Source organism: Astatotilapia calliptera, chromosome 15 (assembly GCF_964374335.1).
Source record: "Astatotilapia calliptera chromosome 15, fAstCal68.1, whole genome shotgun sequence".
Taxonomy (NCBI): domain Eukaryota; kingdom Metazoa; phylum Chordata; class Actinopteri; order Cichliformes; family Cichlidae; genus Astatotilapia; species Astatotilapia calliptera.
This window is the reverse complement of record NC_137436.1, coordinates 9,334,075-9,353,513: the sequence shown is the minus strand read 5'-3', so window position 1 is coordinate 9,353,513 and position 19,439 is coordinate 9,334,075. Positions and strand designations below refer to the sequence as shown.

Here is a 19,439-nt window from a genome sequence, read left to right as displayed (position 1 = left end):
CGAGTGGACTGTTTACCTGCGTGCAGCCAAAGTGTGCTCTAACACGACTGCTTCCCACAGATTGCTGCATGTTCACATCCAGATGTGTGTGTTTATAAAGATCAGGCAGACGTTAGTTTACATTAGCTAGGATTTAAGCAGCCGTGCTCGTATTGAAGCAGCAAAACTCCTCAGTGCCTTGAAATGCATGGTGGTGCGTTTAGCGTTTCTAAATAAAATAAGCGTGTTACTTATTTTTAATTCGATAATTTCCCACCACTTGGAGATGTCAGTACAGTAATTAAAGCCGCCTGAAACCTCAAACATAACACAGACATAAGCATTTAACTTGTGTGTTTTAAGTACTGTACGCCATAAAAAAATAAACCTCAGACACATCAGTGACAAAATGACAGACAAACGTCTGCTGCTTCCACGTGATCTCACTTTAAGTCATCGTCTAGCTGCCATGTTTTTCCCTTTCTATGGACGTGTAGTAAGAGGGCTGATGACTAACACAGATGGTGGACAGATTAAATGATTCATTTGAGTCGTATGGCTGTGACATATACACATCATTGTCTCTACTGGTGTGAGTTTTAGGGGTCTCCTGTAGCATTCCTACACAACTGACTCTCTACGTATGACTCATAGACTTGTAACCTCCAGACGAAGCAGACTTTACTGTGCTGGCTGGCTTGTCTGCATGCTGTAGTAGGGAAATCTGGCAGGATGCTGCTTAGTATTTGGGGTTTGCCTGACTGTCTAGCCAGTCTGTGTGCGCGTGGTCAGATCAGTCTGTCTACAGAAGCATAATGAATCGCCACTTCACTCACAGAAGAGGTTACAAAGTTACGTTCACCACTCTGACAGCTATACTCAGCAGGAATCCCACCTACGTGACAGCAAAAAACCCCACAAAAAACAGGGCATACTTCTCTGTGTGGCTAAGAGCATGTGTTTTTATTTTCATCCTCGGATCTGTAGCTGCATTCCTTTTCCGTGTGTTGTGCGAGACGGAGAGATTGCCTGAGAGTGACTCACTTAAACCTGACCCAGCGGTGAGGTAATCACTGGAGGACGCTTCGAGTAAAAGTGAACTTTGATGATGGTGTCTGGGATTGTGTCTAAGAGTCCTACCCCGTCCAGACAGTTAAAATACTACAACGTGCATGTATGTATCCACATGTGTGTGTTTTAGGGCTTTAAGGTAATGCTTTTTGCCTCCTTAGGGAGTCCTCTCTTCACTTTGTTGTTCTCCATGTTCATGACCCTCTGATATAGACCCCCATATCCTCTCCACAAAGACTTAAGGAGCGCTGGAACCTATTTCAGTAGGTGGGGTGCACCTGTGTCACTTCAAGGGGGCCAGAGAGACTGAAAACCACACCAACAGGCAATTAAGAATCACCTGAAAGAACATATCATGCATGTCTTTGGATTACGGGAGAAAGCAGCATCTGGCAAATCCATCCAGGCACTGAGAGAGCATGCAAAGTGCACACACAGAAGCCTCAGGCAGGTTGAACCTACTGCACCTATCATCTCAACCCATTGTTATTGGTTTTGCTCTTGTTTGAGGTTCCATCAGGTTTTTGTGATACATTTACAGAACATCTAAATAAATCCTTATGTGAGAGCACAGTTTAGAGCACAGGTCTGCCTGTTGTTACATCTTCACTTAAAAATGAGTCCACTATAATTTAGATTTAGCTCTGGGGCTGTGTAAGATGCTTTCTTTCCTCCGCTCTTGTGTGTGGATTCAGACACTAACAGCAGATATTGTTTGTTATGCAGCATCACCTGCTGGCTTAATGGAGAATTGCCAAAGGATGAATAAGACAGCAGTGGGAGAGTTGCACAGCAGAGAGCTCCTTCAAAGCCATCAAAACAGGGAAAATGCTGAGATTCACCAGAGCATTATGGACAACAGCAAAGAGCAAAAACAAAGTCAAAAAATGCCTTTTTGTTTTGTCACAAATATCTCACATTCTCCCCCAAAGTCGTTTTCAAAAGTTCTTCTGATAAACTTGAGTCTTGTGCATTAAAGTATGCATAGAGCACTGTGGGTAAGCGGCTGAGAGAAACCAGAGACCTGGGTGTCTGCCTGAAAATACTCTGACAATAGCTATAGAAAAACTCTGCTCTTTTTGGGATCATACAAAAAAACCCAAACTCCCTAATTTAAGTTAATTTTGGGTTTGGATTGCTTACATATCGCTCCCGACATCAAGTTATAGATGAAGGCGTTTCAGCTGGAGTTTGGAGAGACTTTAGTTTGGAGATGGATTCAAGTAGACACAAAAATACATATATTTCTGTGACTAAAGTATCAAAAGCAGCAAAGACAGAGAATCTTGGTTATTAATGGACAAACAAAAAAATCTTCACCACAGTTAAAAGAGTTAAACAATAACTGCGATTCAGGGATACTTGGCATTCCTAACAAGTCAAAGAGTAAATGGAAGTCAGAGTTATTACATAAAGAGTATGAGCCATGTTTTTCTGAGAAGACATCTGGCTGTAAAAAATAAAACAGACAGTAAGTGGATTCACATCATAATTATGTTTTCACTATAATCTGCATATTTACCCAATAATGCTTCCCTGCAAAGTCAACCAATAAATGTGTATATGATACACCTGAGCTTACTCTTAATGCCAAATATTTACCAAGTTTGGCAATTGTATGAAATTATTCTTGCTATGCAAACTGGTGGACAAAATAAACACGGCGAAATGCCATGTTTGGGTACGGGGCCTCCAGTGTCTGACTGAGCTTCGACTTAAAATAGGTCTGAGAAATGTGAATATGCTCTATGAAAAGAGATAAAACAAGCTGGGTGAGGGGTGGAGGTGGGGGGCTGTAAATATATAATAACTTACAGGCTTCCAAGGCCTTCAGACATCAGCACAAAAACAAAAAAAAAATTCTGTGTGGATGGCGGTTTGCAGAGGGCATGGGAAAATCTGCGCTGACAGCGAGGAAACTTTGGTTCTTTTCAACAGTAATGTAATCACGTTGCCTGAAAGTGACGTTTCAAAAGGATCTATGTAATCTGAGTGCAACCTTGGACAACAACCGCTGCCCTGTTTTGTGCTGGTCTTTGTGGAAAGACTCCAACATCAGACAACAGAGCAAAACAAACACATACAAAAATACCCAACAGTGAATTATCACTTGTTATCTTTATGGATTTTTTTATGTGTAAACTTTGTGACCTCTATTTATTGCCATTGTTAAAGCTGCTACCACAACTTTCCTCCGGGGCTGTTTAGAGGGAAAGACAACACCAAACGTTTGTATCTGGACAATAAACACCACACAGTATTACATCCTTTTCAAGTGTAAGGCTCTTTGAGCAATTTGTTGGGGAAACAAAATTGGCAACTGCAAGTGGTACAACTTGCCACTAGGGGGCATACGACAGCAGACAATCAGAAGACGCACCAACTGAGATTTCAACACGGTTATAATTTACAGCGACGTACGACTATAAAGACACACGCGAACTCACACTCACACAAACGGGGACCACAAGACCAGACCTGAACACCACTTCAAATACCTTCGTAAACAAACAAATGTGGGCTGGAGCTTAAATTGTCCCTGCTGTTTGATGGGCCTGCCCGTGAAACTTGCTTATTATGTCAGAGTTGATGACTGGAGCGTTGCATTCACTGCCCGCTTACGTTTTGGGCGCTCCCGGGGACCCTCCTCCATCAAAACGTCAGAAACGACCGCTATAAAGCTCATGTGAGGCCATACCGACCGCTCAGAGTCGCATATACCTCGTTAACGGGACAACCTGCGGTCTGCCTCCTCTGAGACAATAAGGCGGCTCCACATTTAAGTGATACAGACTTAGAGGAGAAGTGTGCCAGGCTACCGGATAAATCTGCTGGAGTGAGTACAAGTATGCAAAAGACCAGATTGCTTGTTTCTACGGATCAGTTTCATATATGTGGGAGAGCGTCTTTTTCGGGACTTTGAATTGAGTTGTGTCTAATGGGCGAACACAAAATTGGATTTCCGCAGGCGAAGGGGACAAGAAAACGAATCAAGCGAGGAGTTTTTAAGCATTAGTTTCCAAGGGAAGTTTAGAGAAGCACAAGAAGAACCATAGGTCACAGGACTGTGATTTTGACGGATAGTTGACACGGACCCTGGTAGTCCTCCACACATTTCAACCATCGAGCGAACAAATGCAGAGAGAAAGATGCATTTGGGCAAGGCTTTACTGTTTGTCATCCTCCTCAACTGCGCAACTTTGAGCTCATCCCTGTCAACTTGTGCCACTGTGGATATTGACCATGTGAAAAGGAAGAGGGTCGAGGCGATACGGGGTCAAATTTTGAGCAAACTTCGGCTGACTAGTCCTCCACAATCCCTTGGACCGAGTAAAATCCCCTATCAAATCCAAGCGTTGTATAACAGCACCAAGGAGCTACTGGAGGAGTTGGGGAGGGATCGGCAGCAGAGTTGCGGTCAAGACAACACAGAGACAGAGTACTATGCCAAAGAGATATACAAATTCAACATGGACAACGGACCGCCGGAGAACAGTAAGTATCGCACTTTTTCAGACAGCCAAGCTGTCTTTCTCCAACTTGTGCCAGCCACCAACGTGTCCATAGTGCGTAATTACGCATCAAACGAAGAGTGTACGCCTAAACCCAGCGGCACAAGACTCAAAACAGCAATTATGTAATTCCGTTTCATTGACAGTTTTAGATTGATAAAATTTCTAGCTGGCAAAAGACTCTCTCAATTTTATGATATTATTTTTATTATAATATATATATTTTTATATTCCACGTTTAACTCCATTCAAGCCGTCCTCTCTTTTACAAACTAAATCCTCTTTTTTAGTGTTTGTGCTGGTAACTGGTTAGTGTCACATAATCATCGCAAACATAGAAAAAACAAATTCCCCTTTGGCAGATTAATGTTTAATTGTATAAAACTCTTCTCTGAATTTTTGTAAAACTAAAAGGCGAACAGAAAGCAGTGCCCTTGTGAATGATGTGCTTTATTTCTTTTGTGCTCGCCAACCTGTTTTATGTCTGAACCTGTGTTCCAGGAAGGCCACTCTCCTCCCACTCCTGACTCCACTCTTATTCGCTTTGTTTTTTTCCCCTCTCTATGGTTCATGTCTCCCATCCCAGATGTTCCCATTTCCTTTCCAGTCAGGTTCAAATGAGAGGGACATCTGCACAGGCAGATGGGGATGCCTATAGAAGAAGGAGTTGGAAAAGTTATCAGAAATGAGCAGGAAAAGCTAGACAGCAGGACCTCCCCATTAGCTGGGATAGAAGGACTCTTTTCTGGTTTAGAGTTTCTCTGCATGGGAGGAGTTGGCTCTTCTGTAGCCCTCATGCTGGTGCCACCCACTTGCCTATTGAGATGGCAGTGACCCCACTGGCCGTCTTGGCTAGTTAATTATGCTCGCGGGTGGCCCACGAGAATGAGATCACATACAGGACAGCTCAGGTTTAACTTTACTAAACCGTGTGTGAGGCTGAGCCCTAAACCCAATTAAGTCTAAAGACTATGCCAGCATCTCATATTGCCAGCAGGTATAGGTAATAAGTCATTACTTGGCTTAAAATGAGTTTAAATTTATATGTGAAATATTTGTTAAAATAACACATAAAGACTGCTTAGGCTCACATTATTTCCTCTACATGTGTTAAACCCATATTTGACTTTCTCCTCTATAGAATAAAAAGCTACGAACTGTAATTGGAAAACCTGTGCTGGAGGGACATGTGTCAGCACTTGAAGGAAATTCAAGTGGCATGTGGTCCGACTGAGTCTGGATTACCGAAAAAGCAGAATAGGATAACTGCTGTGCGTGTGCGAGAGGCGAAGCGGGCCTCATGGTCTAGAGCAAAGCCAAGACCATTGCATCACAGTCCCTTTGAAATCAACAGGTGTTTCTCAAAAGACCTACTTTCCCTCAGCAATGTTCTGTTTCAAATCTCACAAAATGGTTTTTGACAAAAACACCAGGAAATAGGCGCCTTGAGATGGTGGACTCGTAGCTGGATTTGAGAGCCACGGATGGTCTCGAGGTACGACAATGTGACGACAAAGATTTATATACGGTGTCCTGTTCACTGGTGTTTAAACAGAATAACACACGCCGATTGATGACAAAATCTTAAATACAAGAGTTGTATGTGTATGCCAGTGTTTTTTTTAATATGTCCAGTGTGATCTCATACTTGGAAATATGCATTCTGTCAATGCCCAGTATATCCACTTGTATTCATTCAGCCCCTAAACTGAGAGTGGGTAATGTGATTTTCATATGATGGAGAAGGAAAGATGATGAACTTTCAGATTGGTTGAGGTCCACTTTTGAATTTTGCAGGAAAGGAAAAAAAAAAGCAACGCAAACATCTTTTAGATTAAAACAACATTTAAAGCAATGTATTCTCCATGTTTATCCAGTTTACTTCTTCATACAAGACATACAAAACTCAAAACATAAGTTTTACCTCAATGGGAGCAAATGGGTAAGGTCCCCTCTGTTTTAACCCAGTTCATCAACAACTCAAGCAAATTTAAAACATGTCTTCTCCTGCAGAAAAATGCAGGGTTTTTTATGTATTTACTCAAAATCTATGTAACAGATGGAGACAAATCCCCATCTTCTTTAAGGTATGATGATGTGGCAAACTCTCCAACAAATCTTTCAAAATAAAAACAAATTACATCAGCTTTCATTGCCCTCGACACATACAGACGAAGCACTTTTTGATCTGCCACGCCTATCACCAGGATACCTTTTACAAAGCACCCCTAATCTCTTTTGTGTAATGATAAAGCTACAGTTAAAGTTAGATTAGATTCAGGTGCAGATAAGACTTGGGAAGGTTTTACTGAGAGACTGTTTTGTGTAATGTTGGGTAGAAACACTGTGACCCCTCTTAAAGTGACTCGAACACTTTGTAGCTCTTAGTGAAGCTTTGTTGTTGTGGTTACACCATTAGCTGCCCACTGACTGGTTTGTCCCACAATCTGCAGTCCATAGACAAGAAATAAAAACTCACTTTTGTGGCTAAGACTCCATGAATTTGATCCATCGTATTTAACAGTTTTACAGATGTCTCTTTTGATAATGGCGGTCTACGGGGAAAAAACGTTTTCTGGACCACAGGGACTGTTTTCAATTCAAATGCAAATGGGTACTTGGAAAGCATAGCAGCAAGACTGAGCAGTGGTGCAGTATCCGGCCCTGTTAATGCATTCATTAACTATACTCCCAAACCTCTACCGTGTCAGTTGTTTTTTCTTTTCAACGTCACATGACTTGTTTGTATCCAATTACGCTCTAGAGGTCTGTGTTATTTACCCTTGATTACACTTTAGAATGTACTGTCATTCATTAAAGGTGGCCACAGATTTTATTATCATTCCACAATAGGCACATGCTTGTGAATGACATCATGTATTACCACACGCCAAGAATACTGCATCTAGCTGCCAACATTAGATCCTATTATTTTTTGAGAATGAAATGACGTGTGACTAGCTGTTAGCTCGCGCCATCCTTTTTTTTGGGGTGGAATTCATAGCAGTGATGTCACGTTTCTCACGTAACCTACAGCGAGGAAGTGGGAATGTAAGTTTTACAAAATATCAAACCACTCCTTTAAGACAGTAGACTGTCAGTGATTACAAGCCACAGCGCCAATGGTGCTCCCTGCATGAGGCATAAGAGTGCTTGGAGGCTGACTTTGTGGAATGAAAATTTGAGTCTGGGCCAGTGACATCACGCGCTTTATCTCATTTACATACATTAGCTTTTTGATGGGGTTCAGAGGTAATAGGTTGACCTGTCAGTCTTGTGGCAGCCTTCTGCTTCATTTACACCTGCCACGGCCTCGAGTTGGTTCACAGAGCAGCCTTAAGGTCATTCAAATTACTGTGTTGAGAGTGTGGACAACAAGCATCGGAAAGATTTCCTTTTATAGCATGGTACTTATACAGAGTCTGGCATGTCTCAAGGACTGAGGTTGGGCTGTGGAGAAGTCATCATGGTCAGAAAGGGTTCAGGTCCAAAAAGTTGTCAGTGGGACTGAGGATAGGAAGGTTTTTGATACCAGATAGGTGAGGTCATACTTATCTAAATAATGCTATTTCAGTGACGACATTTTCATTTCCACCAAATATAGACAAAATGTGTTAGAGAAACACTGACAAGTTCTGATTAAGGTGTGCAGCAACACTAGTCGTTCACTGTGATAAACGTAGTGCCAGACACCACAGAACCACTATGGCCAAGATCGGATTTGAACTGTGTATCTTTATCTATACAAGGTCCATCTGTCTTATCTATCTACGGACATAAAATGCTTCTAAGCATGCTCCCTCACAAAACATTTGTTTTATTCTATTTGTTCCAGACGATCTGTCTTACTGCCCAAAAGGCATTACTTCTAAGGTTTTCCGTTTTAACATCTCCGCCATGGAGAGGAACGCCACCAACCTGTTCAGAGCAGAGTTTCGAGCGCTGAGAGTTCCAAACTCGACTGCCAAGAGGAATGAACAGCGGATTGAGCTCTACCAGGTGCGTAAAGGTACCGTTTCCTTGTCCTTCTACCTAGATAAAAGGCAGACCGCAAATACTTTTTCTGGATGTAATCTTTGTATACAAGGAAAAACAAACAAAAGAAAAATACCACTACAATTCTGAACTGTTGAGAAACCGGTCTTGAAATAGCTAGTCAGTTCTATTGTTATTTCAGGCTCCAACTAACAAAAAATAGACAATTATAACTCGATTGCAGTTAGGCTCTAGGTAACAAATAGATGAACAACTGAAAGGTTCAGCAGGCCTGCAAGATCTTTGCAGAACCGGGACAGTTAGCCACAGACAGTGTTATCGAAGAACAAGTAGTAGACATCTACAAATGTCTATAATGATCTTAATTATAGTTATGTGTAGATCTCTAGTACTGAATATTGTAGTTAATGTCCTTAATGCAATATTCTGTTATAAGGATCTAAGATAGGGGTGTCAAACATATGGCCTGGGGACCAGAGTTGGCCCAGAAAAGACTCCAATTCGGTCCACTCTTTGTTTTTGGAAACTGTGAAAAAGTTTTAACTGTAGCTTCTTAACTTTTACAACTTTTCCTGCTGATAAGGACCTCCCCAATGCTACACCAAAGTAACCGATACACAATTAAATGACAGAAAAATATACTATTAACATAGTACCCAGAGTTGGTATTAATCTTGGCAGTTAAAAGCATCATAGCAATCTGGTGTGTGTGCAGGTGCTTAGATACACATGGTTGGCATGTTGGTATTTACATGTATGCTGTGTTCTGTGGTTGGTTTTGTAAGATTTTGGTGTAAATAAATGATTTTGTTTAAAATCTGCCTTTTTATTTTCATAAAAATAGATCTGCCCAACCCACTGACCGAAAAACACCTGCAACATGGATTCAGATTAAACTTCATTGTCACACCACAGATTAACAAGTAAAAAGTGTGTGAAAAACCTATGGAAAAAAAGCTCTAGATTAGAAGGTCACAAGAAAAAAAAAAGAATAATTTAGATGTGTGCAAAATACAAAAAAAGAATGTCTGTCAATAAAATTAATAATAAATAAATAAACAGGTCATAACTTGTTCAGTGACTTAATAGCGGTTAGAAAAAAGCTCTTTTGCATCCTGCTCTGGTGACAGAGGAGGTATTTATAGCATGTTCTAGCCAAATAGCCAAATTCCACAGAAAAACCAGGGACCTGTAGCAACCTTGCCAAAAGTTAAGTAAATAATAACAGAAATAGTCAAATGTAAATTTATAGATCTTGTGCACATTCCCACATGTCTTTAGTTATAAAGAAACAAATACAAGCCAACAAAAATGGAAAGACAAGGTTTAGTCTGATTTTATCAAATGCAATAATACAGTCTCCTGGAACACTGCGAAAAGCAGCATTAATGGGGAATTTAACTAAAAGTAACTGACAGCTGTTATAATAGCAGAGTTGGCCTTTTGTTGATTAAAAATACATCTTTTGTTTAAGATATAGCACCATTAAATTTTAGCATATTGAGTCTGGCTGATGTAAGAAATGCATATTTTGTCATTTTTGTCTTTTGCCACTTCAAACCTTCTTCATCATTTGAACAGTTATGACATGATATGACTTATTATGCAAAGGTGGGAATTTGCATTTAGCTTAAAAACACCCCTTGCCTGCAGTCCGTCTACGTGCACACACGTATTTTGATAAATGTAGCTTTTCTATAGCTTTTAGCCTTTTCCAACACATAAATGGCATTTTACTGTCATTTTACGGTCACTGAAATTGGAGCTTTTGAAAAACCCCTTCCAGGGTGAAGATTTTAATCTAGGCAGGGAAATGAATGAGGAAAGTCAGATGTGTGAGTGTCAGATTTGTGTGTGCATTCATAGTTTCTGTATTCATAGTTTATTAATATATTGAATGCACTCTTTCCTCCACATGATTCACTATTATTGAACAATCAGAACAAGAACAACTAAAACAGTTAAGAAAAAAGGCTTCAGACCAACTATTTATTTTTGCTTCACAGATCGTGAGGCGAAATGAACACATTAGAAAGCAGCGCTTCATTGGAGCCAAGAATGTGCTGACCAAAGGTACCGCAGAATGGATTTCCTTTGATGTGACCGAAACAGTGCGGGAGTGGCTGATGAAGAGAGGTGAGCCTGAGATCTCCATATTTCCTCATTTCATAATAACTCAGAATTGTTATCATTAGGAATAATAAAGGATTACCATTAAGGTTAATGAAAGCTTGCCTTTTTTTAATTGCAGGATCTAATATGGGTTTGGAAATTAGTGTCCACTGTCCATGCCACACCTTCAGCCCAAATGGCGACATCATTGACAAGGAAAGTGAGGTCCTGGAGGTCAAGTTTAAAGGTGAGCTACAGTGAGATTTTGTCACATCAGTTTTTATATATACCCCCCCCCCCACACAAACAAACAAACAAACAAAAAAACAAAAAAACAGTATATAGGATGGACATAGCTACTAGGGGTTTGTGCAAGTCATGTTTTATGCTCTGTGTGAGTTCTTACCATCCCTGCAATACATTTACATGGCAACATTTCATTGAATTCAATACACCTTTATTTATACAGCGCCAAATCACCAATAGTTGCCTCAAGGCAAAGACCCAACAATAGCACAAAGGAAACACAGAAAACCCCCTAAATTATATAACCCCTGATTAGCAAACGCTTTGGCGACAGTGGGAAGGAAAAACTCCCTTCTAACAGGAAGAAAGAAAGAAAATGTAATCTTCGTAATAACCAAATCACATCTTTATTGTGATAAATAATCAAAGGTTATTTACATAGAAATAATTTTTAAGCATAGATGCTTCAATTTGATGAATTGCAATACAGTACAAGTGCTCTTATATTATGGTGAATAATATTTAAGGTCTTTCTCAGATAAAAAAGGATGGATTTTTTCCACAGTTGTTAATAGTTGTGCACTTGGATCATGTTTATAATCAAGGTATTGATGAAGAGGAGGAGCACAGTCGCTTGGATCTGGATCACTTGAAGAGGAAAATGGAACAGAATCTCCCTCATCTCATCCTCATGATGATCCCGCCCCACCGCCTGGACACTCAGTCAACACGCCGACGCAAGAGAGCGCTGGACACAAACTACTGTTTCTCGTAAGGGGATTCACGCCAGTTTTAGCTAGTCCTTGAGAAATCTATTCTTAGTGCTGTCAAGTTTTAATGGTACTTTCATGTGCAGGAGCTTAAATATTTGATACAACAATTAAATATTAAGAGAACCTAAATGTTCCACTGAAAACATTTCTTGAGACTGACTATGTTTTTGTTGTTCCTCCTCATCACAGAAACACGGAGGAGAGCTGCTGTGTTCGCCGGCTGCACATTGATTTCCGCCGTGATTTGGACTGGAAGTGGATCCACGAGCCCAGTGGTTACGATGCCAACTACTGCTCTGGGCCATGCCCTTACCTGAGGAGCTCAGACACAACGCACAGCTCGGTAAGTGGGATTATGCTGAGGGAGTTTTGCACAGTAGAATTTACAGCAGCAGAAACAAAAATACCTTTAAGTACATCGTAGATTGCAGAAAAAAAAGCATCATAAATGTCAATGTTTTATATGTATATTCACTACAACTATACATGGTATTTTAAATTACAGTGTAAAAAACAAAATATAAAAAACTTGTCCATTTGATCACAAATCAATATATCTGATAAATATATCTGAAAGCTATCTTTCACAGTCAGAGTATAGGTATTGCATTGATTAAAATAAAAATGCCTTGGGCTGTAACTCTTCTAGCAGAAACTCTAGCCACTTTGCCACTGAATCTCCAGGCAGCTGTTTTGTGTTAACAAGACTGAGCCCTGTATTTAAACATGGGGAAAGAGCTATATTCTTTATTTGATATGTAAACTGAATGAATCCCCACCTGCTGGGGCATCCAGTCAAAAGAAAGTTGACTTTAGGGGAAAGGAAAAGAGCTACAGCTATGTTAGCCAGAAATTGGTTCCTTTCATGATTTTTTATGGTGGGGTTTTTTTTGTGTGTGTGTGTGTATCATGAACCTCATCTGTGCACTTGCATCAGTAGTAAACAAGGTATGCTTTATACACTCACGGGCTACTTCATTAGCTATACCTTGCTATTATCAGGTTGCACGCAGTTCTGATTCAACAAGGAGCTGGAAACCTTCCTCTGACATTTTGGTGGATATTGACATGACAGCATCACGCAGTTGCTGCAGATTTATCGCCTGCACATCCATGATGTGGATCTCCCATTCCACCACATCCCAAAGTTGGTTTATTGGATTAAGACCCGGTGACTGTGGAAGCCATTAGAGTACAGTGACCTTATTGTCATGTTGAGAGATACCTTGGTTGTAACAAGTGGTTTATTTGAATTGCTGCTGCCTTCCTATCAGCTCAAAGCAGTCTGGCCATTCTCCACTGATGTCTGATATAAACACAGTGTTTTTGCTTTTTTGCGTTGTTCATGTATAAAACATGGACGTACCTTGTGGGTCGGAAAACTCCATCAATGCAGAAGTGTCTTAAACGTGCATTCTATCTGAACGTCACCAGATGGCAATAGTTGTGGTTGCAAAAAGACTTCTGGCCCTATAGATGTCTATGGGAAAACAGCTTTCTGTCGTGACTTCCATAGTCACTTTTCTGCTAAGCTTGTAGGTCACTCTGCAGTCACTCTTTTTTCATATTGTTATTGTTTTTTGCCAGTGTACATCGTACAATGTTTCATGCACCATATGCATGCTATGAAACCACAAAGACATTGGCTTACGAGTTGACGAGTTGTCAGTCACAAGTTGTTAGGCGGTAAGCGTTTGGTTTCGCAGTCAGACCTGCCCAGCCTCGTCATGTCCAGTTTTGGCAACCAAGGTGGCGACATGGGAAGCCCTCGTCACGAGGCTTCAGAACAGGACTTCACAAACCACTGGGTGATGTCACTGTAGCTATGTTCATCTTTCATACTGATATTTGCCCAGAGTTGGTTATTTTCTCTTTTTCCCTTTTTCGGACTATTGTTTTAAAATTGTCCTAGAAATGGTTTGGTGGGAAAATCCCTGCCGGCCAGCACATTCTGAAATACTCAGACTAGCCTGTCTGGCACCAACAAACATGCCACGTTCACTGTTACTTAAATCACCCTTTTTCCCCCATTCTGATGCTCAGTTTGAACTTGAACAGGAGGTCATCGTCACCATGTTTACATGACTAAATGCACTGAGTTGCCGCCATGTGTTAGGCTGATTAGATATTGGCGTCAATGAGCAGTTGAACAGGTGTACCTAATGAAGTGGCTAGTGAGTGTATATTTCTCCAGTTTGGCTGTGAAAAACCAGATGTTTGGCTCTCTGGTAGAGGGGCAGAGGCTCTTTGCTGTTACTACTTTCTCTCATGGATTTCTGCGCAGAAGTCTTTGTGTGCCATGTCTCTGCCATGTAATATCACATAGGAAGAGACAGCAGAGATACACGGTACACAAAACAAATGTGAATTTTATAATTATTTAATTTCTATGTCCTATTCAATAGCTGCTGAGCCTCTACAACACTCTGAATCCAGAGGCATCCGCCTCCCCCTGCTGTGTCCCCCAAGACCTGGAACCCCTCACTATACTCTACTACTCTGGACGGACACCTAAAGTGGAGCAACTCTCCAACATGATTGTCAAGTCTTGCAAGTGTAGCTGAGAGGACATGAATGTGAGGCAGTGTGGCAGGATTTTACTCGGTACAGACCAAACCCATGCATGACTTTTGGACTTTTAGCTGTGACAAATACTTAAACTGTGGCCTCATGGCTTAGATTTGAAGACCACTCAGGAGGTGGCACATTTTTAACGATGCAGATTTTCTCAAAAAACAAAAAACCCCAAAACAAACAAACTTGATATTTTGATACTAATTTTTATTGTTTCCCTCAATTGGTTCTGGTTGACAAGTAAAGTAGTTTAATTTGAATCTAACTAAAAAAATAGTCCCAAATAAGACTTGAGCTTAAAATATTTCCCCCTATATTTGTGAGGATGGACAACATACTTTAGAGGCTAGATTGACAAGGGCACCTATTTGTGACAAAATGAAAGAAATTAAAATAAAAACAACAAAAAAACTAACTATAGCTGCTTCATTGATAATTACTCAAAGAGGGCTACGTTGTAGTATTTTTGTGTAACTCTTTCTTGAATCTAGCCTTGATTTTACATTGTTAGTCGTCACAAATATAGACAGGTCTCTTCTTTCAGGCCCAATTTTCCCTTAAACTTGCCTTAAATTCCCTTCACTTCAAACAGTGGGCATTATCTTCAAACACAAAAGGAGAAAGGACAGACTTGCTGCTGTATCCAAAGCCATAGCTGTGGTCAGGGAAAAGGAGAGCTGAGAGAGAATGCCTGCTGGATTTGCAATGGAAAGTCAATGAACAAAGAAGGTTGAGCCAAGCTTTTCTTTTTTTGGCCAGCCAGCAGCAATGGTCTCGTTTTTATTTTTTTTTCTCGGTGAATCTATTAAAACGAATGGAAGAAGAAGAAGAAGAGGGGACCTGTATGGAAGGGAAGAACTGTGATGGAAACTAGCCACGAGCACACTGCCATTCACTGGAAGTTTTCATCTTTAACAGGTTCACATTATTTTTGGGACATCAAAGAATATACTGGAAAAGAACACGTGTTATGCAACAGGTTTTTATGAGACTTCTTTTACATTAATAGCAGATTTAGTCTGTTATGCAACTTGTCGTATAGTGATTGTTTCACTAACTGGGAAGAAGATTGACGTGTAACAGTTTTATATTAAACTGTGGGTACTGTTACATTTCCTTTGTGATTTAGAAAGAATATGCAACATTATTGTCCATATAGGAGTTTAACCTGTTATGTGGAATCCCCTTATTTGTCTGACTAAAGGCCATTTTTTTAGTGCAGCTGTTTTCTTCTATTTCTTTTGTCTCCTGTCAACTCACCTGTCACCCTTCACTCCAGCCCGCTGACAAGGAATTTACATGTGCAGTCTGGGCTTCCCAAAACATTGCAGTCTTTCATTCCCTTTTGCTCTGTCTCTGTTTGTTTTGGTGCTCTCTTACAGTGTGAAGTCCTAATGGAACAGAAATGAAGAGGGAGTGGAGGAAAAGTTATAACATGACAGTGGCCTGATGTACAGTTAGACCTCATTTTCTCCAACTCATTTCTGAATCCCTGTACTGTTTGACATTTGCCCAATCGCAGTCATCTAGCTTTTAGGTGACATTTACATCATGTTGTTGTTTTTTTGTTTGGTTTTTTTGGCAGTCATGTTGTTTGATAAAATGATTGTTATTAAAAAGACATCATGCAAAAGTCTATGAGCCCCTTCTTAAAGCGTAACGTTCAAATCTGTGCAAACATTTAACTCCAAATTAGGAGATGATGAATGTATGAACTGTTCTTGTCTGCCTTATTGAAATGTCATTTAAAATGCTATTTTCACATAATGTTTTGGCTCCATGCAAACATCATTTTTCTTTCTTGAATCTCACCAACCCCACCTGTTTCCTGCAGGCGCATGCACAGCCTTTTCTTTTTTTTTTAAACCAGAGTGATAAATTCAAGTTTCTCAGGGGTTACTGCTTAACAGCTTTCCCAGGCAAAAAGCAATTACTCTTATTTTAAGAGCGTATTACTGCACAGGCATCTCTTTATTTCCTTGTTTTTCATAAAATGGATAGCATAAATCACGCAAAAAAACTGAAAAAAAGGCATATTACATTCAGTACCGCCTCATACCTAGGTATGTGTTCTCCTCAGAGTTTGATACTTGCTTTCAGTAGTAGAGCCAGACACTTTTTACAGCGGTGCCTAAGCTCATGCTATTACTTGCAGTACTGTGTAAAAGTCACACGCCACCCCTTATTTCTTTGTAGTTTACTAGGAAAATAGGACATAGGTGCAACAAGGTATCGAAACACACAAAAACATTATTTGATATAAAACCCTTTTTTATTCAACACAGCCTGAACTCTCTTAGTCAAGCTTTCTTGTCATTTCTTTAAGGAGTCTTCAGGAATATTTCTCCAGACTACTTGAAAGACATTCTTTGGATGTTGGCTGCCTTGGCTTCTTGTTCTCTGTCAAGATGATCCCACTGCTTCAATTATTATTAACATCCAAGTTCTGGGAAGGTCAATCCATGACTGATAGTGTTCGTTTGTGTGCTCTTTCTATCCAGGTAACAAAGCCGCTGCCAATCTGATACTTTGCAGGTGGTATAACATGCTGGATCAAAATCTTATGGTACTTTTTTGTGTTCATAATTCCATCAATTTTGACAAGATCTCCAACACCACTGTCTGAAATGCAGCTCCAAACCATGACAGAGCCTCTCCCATGTTTTACAGATGACTGTAGAAACTCATTGTTAAACCTCGACCTCCTCGATACATATTGATTGCAAATTTAATCAGACCTGCTGCCACTGATTTCCAGTCAAGTTCTTGTGTAATGTATCATATCTTAGCCTTTTCTCCATATTTTCTTTCTCTAGGAATGGCTTCTTGATAGCCATCCTTCCATTTTTTCCTATTTCTTAAGGACATGATTTTCAGATACTGTCATCTGTGATAGTTTTTTAAGGCCAACTTTTTCTTTTTATCTCCACTTGCTCAGTTTCTTTAATTGTTTTTAAGAACATGCTGCACACCATACCGAGATATGTCAGGTTTTCAGCAAATAACTTTTTGTTAATCAGCTGGTTAGTGCAAAAATACTATTTATGCCAGTCAAGCGGTGCTATCTTTTTTTTTTTTTTAGATTCAGTTAAAGAGAAATGAGAACAAATTCCATGTGCTTGCAACACAATGCTAATAACAAAACATATAGATACATTTTAAAAATTGTTCTTTTCTAAGTTGTCTGTGGTGTGTAGACACAAACTGGTTCATTCCTTGAGTTAGGTGATTTTTTAAATACTCTAATGACTCACAGGTCAGTGTTAAATACCTTGACAAACAAACAAGGGAAAAAGGTGTAAAAGCAGCAAATGTCCAAAGAAAAAAATTGAAAGACCTTAAAAAATGTTGGGGAACTTTAGCTCTGCTCGAGACCAATTTAAAAAATGATATGAAAGTCTTTTGAGCAGCACTGTACATTAGGGTAATTATCTTGGGTCACTCACTCTCACTATTTACTTATGTGGCCATGTCAACACAGTTTTAAATTTGCTGATAAAGCTCAGAAGATTATTACAGTGGAAATAGGCTCTTTAAAAGACATATGATAGAAATTGTTACTAATAATACTAATAATCACTGGATATTACTTCAGTGCTGTGTATGTGCATAGTCCCCACACAGGCTTCCCCAGTGGCTGCATGACTCTGGCTGTTCTTACTTTGTCATCTGTAAGAGTTTGATAATGATTTATTAAATAGTTAAATCTAAGAATAATTAACTTACTTTACTACTACTTTACTATACTATTAATTACAATTTTGAAGACACAATTATAAAGTGGGAAATGTACACGTAAACGTTTAAGATTGTATTAGCATTAGTAACTGGCATATCAGACACACTATGGAGTAAAATGAATGAAAAAGAACAACAGGCAGATCTTGTGCAATTCTTACCCAAAAGTTGGTGTTATTGATGGCTCATTACCAAATGTTTAGTTGCTTGTCTAAAGACTGGGTGATCAGAGGTTGCTTATATTTTTTATGTCAGCTCTGCTAATGGGTTACACCGATTGGAGGGGTTGTTGGTTGAGCTAATACGGACTGACAAGTAGCCAGAAAGAATTCCGTTTCTCTACGTGCCCATTATTGTTCCCTGTCACAATTAATCAGAAATGAAGCACATTGATGGAAACACAAAGACCAGAGGGCATGACAAGGTCTAAAAACAGGGGTCGAGGCTTTAATGGGTTTACAGACAGCCCTGTACCAACAACACACATTACTGGTACAGAGCGGCTGTGCCCCATGCATGAGTGACTTTCAACCATCAACGAAAGCCAGCAGACGACATGTTACTTACTTGTGTACAAGTCCGCAGTTTGGCCCTGTGAAAAAAATTCAGTATCACAAAAATCAGGGCTCTTATTGCTTCAGTATACATAAATGCTACATATACATTAAAAGCTCTGCAACTGGATTACCTCTTTGACTTCTTTATGTGTGTGGATAGAACCAGTGAACCAGCGGACTCCCAGGAAGAGTAAAATATCCGAGTATCTTTTTCTCATGTCAGTTTAATGGAATGAGCTGCGGAGTTAGCCACGATAAGGCGTTTCCTAACAGAGGTGGCACCTTTGCTTGTGTCTTCTTATTCAAGCAAGGGCTCATTTAGGGCCACGTAGTGGCGAGCCACATTGTTGAGCACAGTCAGACACTGAAACACATGAAGGAAATACACTAAAGCGTCTACTTCAGTGAAAGAGTTGGCAAGGAACCACAGTTGAATTTGTTGCCATCGACAATATGAGCAGCAGCCTGGTAATAAAAACAAATAATAGTCTTTCATTGGTTCACTAGCTAAATGGATCCAACACAAGAAACTTCACAGGTAATAATATTTCTTGTGGCTTCTTCATTTTAATTGGGTAAGTCTTTCGAAAATCACTGAAAAAAACCTGATGTATCTGGATTCTGCTAAGCCTTGACTTTCATCTTTTATGTTCGAAGGTGTAGATAAGAACATTGTTTGCTTCTCTTTGAGGAAAGCTGACCACCTCAAACCCAAACCTGCAATAAACCTATTTCAAGTTCTCGGCTACTGGCTGGATGAGCAAACCATAATCTGATTTGAGTTCAGGGTCCTTTTCTGGGTTGAAGTCTGACTTTCTCAGAACTTGTGCTCATCCAAGACTTACCAATGATGAATTGCATGACACGTAAATGCACAGAGG

The 19,439-nt window shown here is 39.9% G+C and overlaps 1 protein-coding gene across 1 annotated transcript; it reads left to right on the top strand.

Moving 5' to 3' along the window:
- The first annotated feature begins 3,667 nt into the window (after nucleotides 1-3,667).
- Nucleotides 3,668-15,899, top strand: LOC113006793 (transforming growth factor beta-3 proprotein-like). Its single transcript, XM_026142975.2, has 7 exons — nucleotides 3,668-4,545; nucleotides 8,398-8,561; nucleotides 10,565-10,694; nucleotides 10,810-10,917; nucleotides 11,522-11,687; nucleotides 11,879-12,032; nucleotides 14,095-15,899. The coding sequence occupies exons 1-7, from the start codon at nucleotides 4,200-4,202 to the stop codon at nucleotides 14,251-14,253; spliced, it is 1,227 nt and encodes a 408-aa protein (XP_025998760.1). The 5' UTR covers nucleotides 3,668-4,199; the 3' UTR covers nucleotides 14,254-15,899.
- The last annotated feature ends 3,540 nt before the right edge of the window (nucleotides 15,900-19,439 follow it).